This window comes from Octodon degus, unplaced genomic scaffold, assembly GCF_000260255.1.
Source record: "Octodon degus isolate 3935 unplaced genomic scaffold, OctDeg1.0 scaffold00040, whole genome shotgun sequence".
Lineage (NCBI taxonomy): Eukaryota > Metazoa > Chordata > Mammalia > Rodentia > Octodontidae > Octodon > Octodon degus.
The window spans coordinates 5,046,401-5,054,606 of record NW_004524616.1 but is presented as its reverse complement, the minus strand read 5'-3'; the positions used below and the strand labels follow the sequence as shown (position 1 = coordinate 5,054,606).

General features: G+C 54.5%; 1 protein-coding gene across 3 annotated transcripts in view; it reads right to left on the bottom strand.

The window, feature by feature from the left end:
- Ppargc1b (PPARG coactivator 1 beta) overlaps positions 1-7,742 on the bottom strand; it is a 124,533-nt gene extending 116,791 nt beyond the window's left edge. For 2 of the 3 annotated variants that reach the window (XR_002821113.1, XM_004631289.2), the window contains exon 1: positions 7,591-7,740. Coding sequence is in view for 2 of the 3 variants with exons in the window: in XM_004631289.2 (XP_004631346.1) it covers positions 7,591-7,668 (78 nt within the window). In the remaining variant the exon portion in view is untranslated. Of the gene's footprint in view, positions 1-7,590 lie in introns of all 3 variants that reach the window. The other variant, XM_023715267.1, reaches the window with a different exon arrangement.
- Between the last annotated feature and the right edge of the window lie 464 nt (positions 7,743-8,206).

Sequence of the window (8,206 nt, the reverse complement as noted above, 5' to 3'; positions counted from 1 at the left end):
CTTTTATTTTTTTGTGCGGAACCAGAGACTGAACTCAGGCCCTTGTGCTTGCCAGGGAAGAAGGGCTTATTCTACTGAGCCATCTTCTCTCTTCTCTCTTCTTTTGAAACAGAGTTTCACTATGCAGTTCAGGCTGGCCTTGAACTCACTGTGCAGCCCAGGCTGACCTTGAACTCACAGCCATCCTCCTATCTCAGCATCCCGCATGTGGGGACTACAGGCATGTGCCACCAAGCCAGGCCACTGGAGTGATTTAAGCAACAATTTGATCAACAGAAGAAAGGCACACGCCACCTGGCACCCGGCATATGTGGTCACACACAGACGTGCTTGGGTTTGCGCTGCCATTTGATTTCCATCCACTTTTCCCAACAGTCTCACGCAGAAGCACTATGGGTCATGATCCTCCCACAGGCAGGAATGGAAGCTCAGAGAGGGGATGGCTGGCCCAGATGTCTCACAGCTGACAAATCACAGAAGCACACTCAAGCCTGGGCCAGGAGGCTCCAGAGAACTCCACCAGCCCTGCACACTTGGGCCTGCAGTCTAGAGCAACAATGGTTATGGAGGAGATCACCAGCACCAACACAAGCCTGGGCCTCTAGAGGGAAGATCCTTAGCACATGCTGGGTGGGTCTCAGAGGAATAGGCTACCATTAATCCTGTTAGTATGCGAACCAACTAGACTCAGAGAGATTAAGACACTTGCTTGAGGTCACACTGCTCGTAAGTGATAGAAGCCTGAGTTAAACTTAGGAAAAGAAGACTACTCAGTGTAAAGTCGGGGGTCTAAATCTTCAACTTGAAGGACCACAAGGCTCTTAGCTATCAGGTTTAAGGGGCCTGGGAGATAGCTTAGTAGAATAAGCACTTGCTTGGCAAGTGCAAGGGCCTGAGTTCAATGCCTGGTTCCACCAAAAAAAAAAAAAAGAAGAAGAAGAAGAAGAAAAGAAAATATCAGGTTTAAAGTCTGGACCTTAGGGGCCAGGGAGATGGCTCAGTGGAATAAGCGCTTCCCTGGCAAGTGCAAGGGCCTGAGTTCAATCCATGGTTCCGCAAATAAATAAATAAATAAAATAAAGTCTGGACATTAATTTTTTTTTTTCCTGGCCTCAAACTCACAGCAATCTTCCTGCCTCAGCCTCCAAAGGGCTGGGATTACAGGTGTGCACCACCATGCTCTAGACCCTTAAAAGTATGAGGAAGCTAAACAATAAACCATGAAAGCACATTTAAGTGCACACTACTGAGAGAAAACAACCCATCTGAAAAGGCTGTATTCTAACTCTGGCATTCTGGAAAAAGGCACATCTATGGAGATACGGAAGATGTCAGTCATTGAAGGAAGCACAGGTGGCAGCCAGGGAACAGTAAGGGCAGAGAAAACACCGTGCAAGGCTTCGAGGGCAGCCACGCCATCAGACGCTGTCCAAACACACAAAGTGTGGAGTGCAGGAACTGTGAGCTCAGGGTGGTGACAGTGTGTGACACGAGCTCATGGCTGTTAATAACAAGTGGACAGGCCTCTGGAGACACTGGTACCAAAGGGGGCTGTGCATGCAGGGGGCACAGCTATCGGGGAAATCTGCACCTTCCCCTCAATTTTGCTGTAAACCTAAAACTGTTCTATAGAAAACCAGTGATTTTTTTCTTCAAGTGACAATCGACCTATACTGTAGAGCTGACCCAGCATCCGGCAAAGGACAAATGGCAGAATGTAAAGTTCAGAGTGGCAAATATCTGTTCAGTAGTAATTGTAGGAATCCAGTTGTGGAGGTGACAAGGACCTAGACCAGAAGACAAGGGATGAACAGAAAGCTCAGTCCAGTCCCAAGGGCTCTGCATCAGCTGTGTATATGTGGGCTGGAGGGGAGGCACTCATATACCTCTGAAGAAGTCAGACAAAGCTGACCCTACACTCTCTCCTCCAAGGGACTTGAATGGGCTCCCTCTACTATCACAAAGAATTATGCTTGTCTTGGGGCTGGCCAGATAGCTCAGTGAATTAAAGCACCTGCTTAGACAGACACAGGGGCTGGGAGTATGATCCCTGGGCTTGCCACGCCGGCCCTGTCCCCAGGCGCACTGAGATGGCAAATGAGACTGGGCATGGTGGTGTGCACCTGTAATCCCAGCACTTGGGAGGCTGAAAAACAGGATCACTGAATCCGATCTGTGTAGTGAGACCTTGTAGACCCTGCCCTAAATACATTTTTTAAAAAAAGAATTACGCTTATCTTGGGCAGGGGAGATAGCTCAGTGGCATAAGCACCTGCCAGGCAAGCACAAGGTCCTGAGTTTGATCTGTGGTACCAAGGGGGAAAAAATGATTTGTGCTTTTCTTTTCTTACATAAAAACATTGCAGTATGAGACTTAGCTCTAGATTTAGTCTTGGCCTTCTAAAGTGCCTCAATGAGAAGGATTCCAAGTTTCATAAGCAGCAGCTCAGTGTTTATTTTATATTCATCATATCATTTCATTCGAATCCTGAGAATTAGGACTTATTATCCCCATTTCACAGATTAAGAAACTGAGGCCCAGAGAAGCAGGACTTGTGTTTTCTTCTCTCTCTCTACAGTGTGCCTCTATTTGTTCAAGGTGCTAACAGGAGAAACAACCAAGATCAAAAAAAGTGAATCCCTTCTCCAGTGAGGACAAGTCTGTGGGCATGGGCCTGGCTTCCCACAATTTTGGCCCTCCTCTTACTCAAAGGTGGTGTAAGCAGGGTAGTTTTCAGCAAATCTGAGTTCTCTAAAACTGTGAAATCTATAAAACTGCAAAATAGCACATACACTGTACAGAATTTTTATGAGGATGAACCTACAACAGTGCAAGCAGAATGCTGAGCAGTGTACCACAACCCTTAGGGGCACTTGACAAAGGTCACTGACCATGAGGAGGAGGAGGAGGAGGAGGAAGGAGAAGACAGCGCTGGCACTGCAGTGTTCTTGTCATGACCTCAGCTCCAAGCCTAAGGCCCCACTGCAAGGCTGCTCCGACTCCAGCCATTAGTCCTTCTATTATTCCACAAGGGGAAGGAACAGGGTGACTCATATATCTGCACAGTGGAGCTTCAGGCTGGCCTGCGCCAGCTGCAGAAAGGAGGGCCCCAGGTGACGGGAAATAGCAGCCCTCCAGCCCAGCTGCAGGGCCACAGCCTTTCCTAGCTTTCACAGGCATCAAAATTATCAGCATCAGCCAAGAGGCCCAGTGAACAAGGAGCCCAGGCCTCTGGGGAAGATGCCCCCACCAGGGCTCAGGTGAAGAAGTTGTGCCATCTCCTCTCACCCAGGTGAAGGGTGGGCAAGTGCGCCCAACCAAGGCAACACTTCAGCCTGCTCCCTGCCTGTGCCTAGAACTCTGCCTGAGAAGCAGCTGGCCCTGGCTACGGAGCTTGGAGGCAGCAGCAGCAGCACTTCAGACCTAACAAGGGAATACTAAGATTTCAAGTCATTTTCCCAAGTCTCCCTGTGGCTGAGGCCCCTTCAGGGTATTCAGTTGCAGCTTTAGAACAACAAAGGAACAGGATACCAAGTGCAGTGTGTGCCAGGTTCATCAGCACCGCACTGCACAGCACAGAACCACGAATGGCTCATGATTCTAAGAGGAAAAAGTTCAGCATCACAAGTAGGCAAAGAAATGCATATTAAAACAGAATTTATTGATGAACAGACTGGTAAAAATGCAAATATCGAGGAATTGAGTATGGGGAATGAGGCATTCCCACACAATCCCAGTGAGTGTGTAAATTAGGACAATCTTTCTAGAAGGCAATCCAGAAATGCGCTCACCAAACGCCTGCAGGGTTCCTTTGATGGAGTAATTTCACTTCTAGGAATTTAAATGAAGGAACACACACACACACACACACACACACTCATTTCAGCACAGCTTACAATAGCGAAAAACAAACAACTGAGCGACAATGATAGATTGATTAAATACATTTTGTTTCAAGGCTGTATGAGATACTATATAACCAATAAAGCATTAAGTAGAGTATTTATTGATGTGAAAAGATGTTCACAGCATTTTGTTTGGAGGAAAACAAAGAAAGTTACAAAACAGTGTAAGTGAAGTTCACAAATTACACACAAGAGTATACACAGAATAAGTCCATTTAAAAAAAAAGTGATCTATATGGAGAGAAAAACATCTAGAAATACAGAAGAGAACTAATAATGGTTATCTCTGGGTAATATTACATGTTTTAGTTCTTTTTTAATGTTTAGTAGCAGTTTAACAGCTGTTATTTTTAAATAAAGTATAGAACTAGATGGTTTAGAAAGTTGCTGTCATCTCTGACATTTTGGACATCTATGACTGATGCCCCAAGTGACTTCAAAAAGCCCATATTTAGCGTGGGCTTGCTGTGCAGCTTTCTGAGCGGCCGCTTTTGCCCACAGCTGCAGCCCTCTGCATTCCTCTCTCCTCACACTCACTGCCCAGCTGTCATTCCTGCCAGCCTGCAGCTCCTGCTTGGCAAGGTCCAGCTATACCCCCGGCCACAGTCCACATGGCTGGCCAAGAGCTGAGCAAAAGGAACATGGCTAGGCATGCTGACAGGTGTCCTGCAGGCGCAAAGAAATCAAAGGCGCGGCTCTGGCGTCTAGAATCTTAGTGGACACACAACCCACACATAAAGTACTTCATGGACGTACAACAGGCTACAAAAACCAAGAGACAGAGGACAACCCATACCGGAAAGGAAGGAGAAGGGAGGACAAGGGCACTCCGGGCAAGAGGCACAGCCTGAGCAAAGGTGAAGCCAGCCTGAAGTCCTCTGGGATGTAATCTTCAAAACTTTGAGAAACTTTCACAATCCTTGTTCTACTAAATTTCTGAACTTTGGCCCCAGTGGGTAAAAGTTGCCTCCTAAACAGAAGTACTGGCTCTACTCTAGCCCTAGTTTAGCCATAAAAGACAACAAAACTCTAGTGAATGAGGACAATTAATTGCCATTTTATTCACTTTCCCCAATCCTCCAGAGGGGAAAGCTGGAGAGGAGGCTCAGGAAAAGGATGTAGGGAAGAAAGAGGAGGCCACGGGGACACCCAGGTAGTTCACAGCAAACAGTCCTCACCCCCCCCCCCACCAGACCGGTGGACTTTCCCTCGCAGGCGCCACAGCCCCATTTGACAGATGGAGGATGAGGCTCCGGCAGTTCAAAAGGCTTGCTCCGGGGTCACCCAGCCAGAGAGTGGGGAAGGTGACTCCACTCAGGCCTTCTGACTCCAAGTCCAGTGCTATTTCGAGGTAACACACAGGACCTGGAGTCAGGAGCCCTGGGTGGCTCTGTCACCCGCTGGCTGAGTGGTCCTGCAGAAACCACTCACCCCTCGCAGCCTCTTTCCCCAACTGTAAAATGAGGAGGCGCTCGTCGGCCCGCCCAGGTCCTCTTCCGGCCGGGCTCTCTCAGCCTTCTAGGGGTGGCTGCAGAGCTCGTCCTATCAATTACATTTCCCAAGTTGGGCCGGCACAGATCTCCAGAGGAGCCTAGGCCCGTCACGTGGTAAATTAAAAAAAAAAAAAGCAAACGTCCCAGATTAACTTTCACTGCACTGCTCCTGCTGACACCTGATTATCCAATTTTCTAATTTCCTTAGGTGAAATGGCCCTGCATAGGCTTGTTGGTGGCCAGCAGGGCAAATTATTGTTGGTGAGCCAAACGCCGAAGATGAGAGTTAAAACCCAGGCTTGGACCCTGGGCGGACGATTCTTCCTGCGGAGCCCTCTACGGCGTATGGATGTTTCAAGGATCCCTCTCCGCGCGTTGGCTGCAGGCGTGGAGGCGCGCCCAGGGCAGAGCGAGAACCCGGGCAGCAGCGTGCACGCCCGAGCGGCCTCTGTCCCCCAGCCCCACGCCGTGGGCTCCGGGGCCGGCGAGGCTGAGCCGCCTTCGGCGCAGACACCGGCGCGGGGCGTGTGACGAGCCCAGCGCGGGCGGCGGGAGCTCCACCGCAGTTTCGTCAGCGGTAAAGGTGCGCGCCCGGCGCGCGCACACGGACGCACACCCGCGCGCAGCCTGCTCGCCCAGCACCGCCCGCCCGGACGCGCGAGCCCACCCGGGCTCTCCCGCCACCGACCGCACGGCCCCGCGGCGTCCGCAAGGGCTGGGCCGCCTTCGCCCGCACGATGCGGGCTTCCTTTCGGCCACGCCGCCGGGCCGCGCCGTCCCAGCCGTCAGCCCGGAGTCGCCGCCCAGAGTCCTCCGAGAGCCGAACGTCTCTGCAGCTGCGTCCCCTCCAAGTCGCGTCGCACCGCAAGGAGTCAGCTTGCAAGCCTCTCCCCGCCCACCCGGTCCCATGACAGCTGCTACCGCCCAGAGACTGGCAGATTATAACAAGAAGCAAAGTTTCCCTCTCTCTCCTCCCACCTCCAGGCCCCCTCTGCCTTCCCCCTCCCTTCCTGTGTTATGCAAAACGGGCCGGCACCGCGCTCCCACTCCAGGTACCGAGCCAGCCCCCACGAGCCGCGCCCGGTTCCGCCAGCGACCCCTCTCCGCGCCCCGAGGTCCCCTCGCCTCTAGGGTCCCCTCTGGGGTTCTGCCTCATCCCGAACCACTCGGTCACCAGCAGCCTCGCGCCCGCAGAAAAAGCCGTAACTCCGGAGCCAAACTTTATGCTTGCAACAGGCATGGGGTGGGGGAAATGGGGAAAAGGGTTGGGGGCGCGCAACCCTTGTTCAGTCATTTCTGGAAACTGCTTGTCCCAGCAGCGCTGGCCTCCGGATCTCCAAGCCACCAGCTTACCCAAGTCCTCCCCCACTCCGGCAGACCAGAGCACCCTCTCCTGTCACGCGCGTGTCGCCGGTGGGGGTCCCAAGCTCAGCTAGAGCCCGGGACGCCGCCTCGCCTTCCCTTCCCCCTGCATCGTGGAGCGCGCGCCGGGGCCGCGCAACGCAGGGGGCACCCCGGAGCCCCCCAACAGTCTTCCCGCCCCCATCCTGCCCTGCTTTTTCACGGGAGGGGCTCGGTCGGATAGCGAAACCAGGAAGGCGCTATCTCCGCCCGCAGGTCCACGTGCCCCGCGGACCCCAAGTCCTCAGCCGGCAACTGACAGGAAACTCCGCGCTGCGGGAGTCGCTAGGGAGCTGTGGGGTGCCGAGAGCAGCGCGGGGGTGGGGGGGAGCAGAGGCTTTAGAACGAGAGACTCCGGGGGTGAGGGTACGCGCCCGTGCCGGGGCCGTAAGTCCACGTGAAAGTACGGCAGCAAGTGCGGGGCGCTCACGGCGCGTCTACAGCACCCAGCGTCAGCCCGAGGGCCTCCCGCACCTGGTCGCCGCTCAAGCTCCCCGAGGAAGCGCGGTACCCCCCAGCTTGCCCGCAGGGGGTGGCGGGCTCCAGGTGGACCAGACTAAACCCTTCGCAGCCGCTATGCGTCCCTAGTGCTCCAACACAAACCGGGAGACCTCGGCTCCCAACCCGTGTTACGGAGCGCATCGCCAGGCTCCTGGAAAGGGGGCTCTGCAGCCTGGAACCCCCGATCTCCCCAGTGCGCCCACCGCTGCGTCCCGGCCTCCGCGGCTGCGACTGCAGCCCCAGGAGCTCAGCACCCTGGCCCCAGGCCTGCGGCCCCGGCCGGCCGTACCTGCGTGTCAGCGAGATAGTTGAGGAAGAAAGAGGAGAGCTCCTCATCCAGCAGAGAGCCGCAGTCGTTCCCCGCCATCTTCAGCCGCGGCTGCAGCGTGCGGCGGAGTCAGCGCCGAGCGGGCCCGGGGGGAGGGAGCGAGCCAGCGAGGGAGGAGGCGGGAGGAGGCGGCGAGGCCGGCGGGAGGCGGAGGGCGGAGCTCTGGCCCCCGGCTGCCGCAGGGCCGCTGGCTGCGGGGGCGGGGCTGCGCGAGCCAGTGGTCGCACCCCCACTTTCCTGCGCAGCGTCTAGCGCAGCGACCCGGCCCAGCAGCCCCCGGCAGAGAGGAAGGCGCCCACGGCCAGGTGGTAGTGCCCCAAACATCAGCCCGATGCCTGCGCAGCAATGCGGCCAGTCCCCCTCCCCTTTCCTCCCAGAGCGAATCACGGAATCACGTTGCGTTAGCGCTGGGCAGGCCCTGCCAAACAACCTGCTCCTGCATGGCTGGGGAAACTGAGGCTTGAGGTGGGAGACTGAGAACCTTGTCTGAAGCCTCAGTGAGCTTTCAATAGCAGAAAGAGAATGCTACGGCGGCTTGGGTTTCTCTACCCACGCTTAGAGGCCAGAAAGGGAGAAC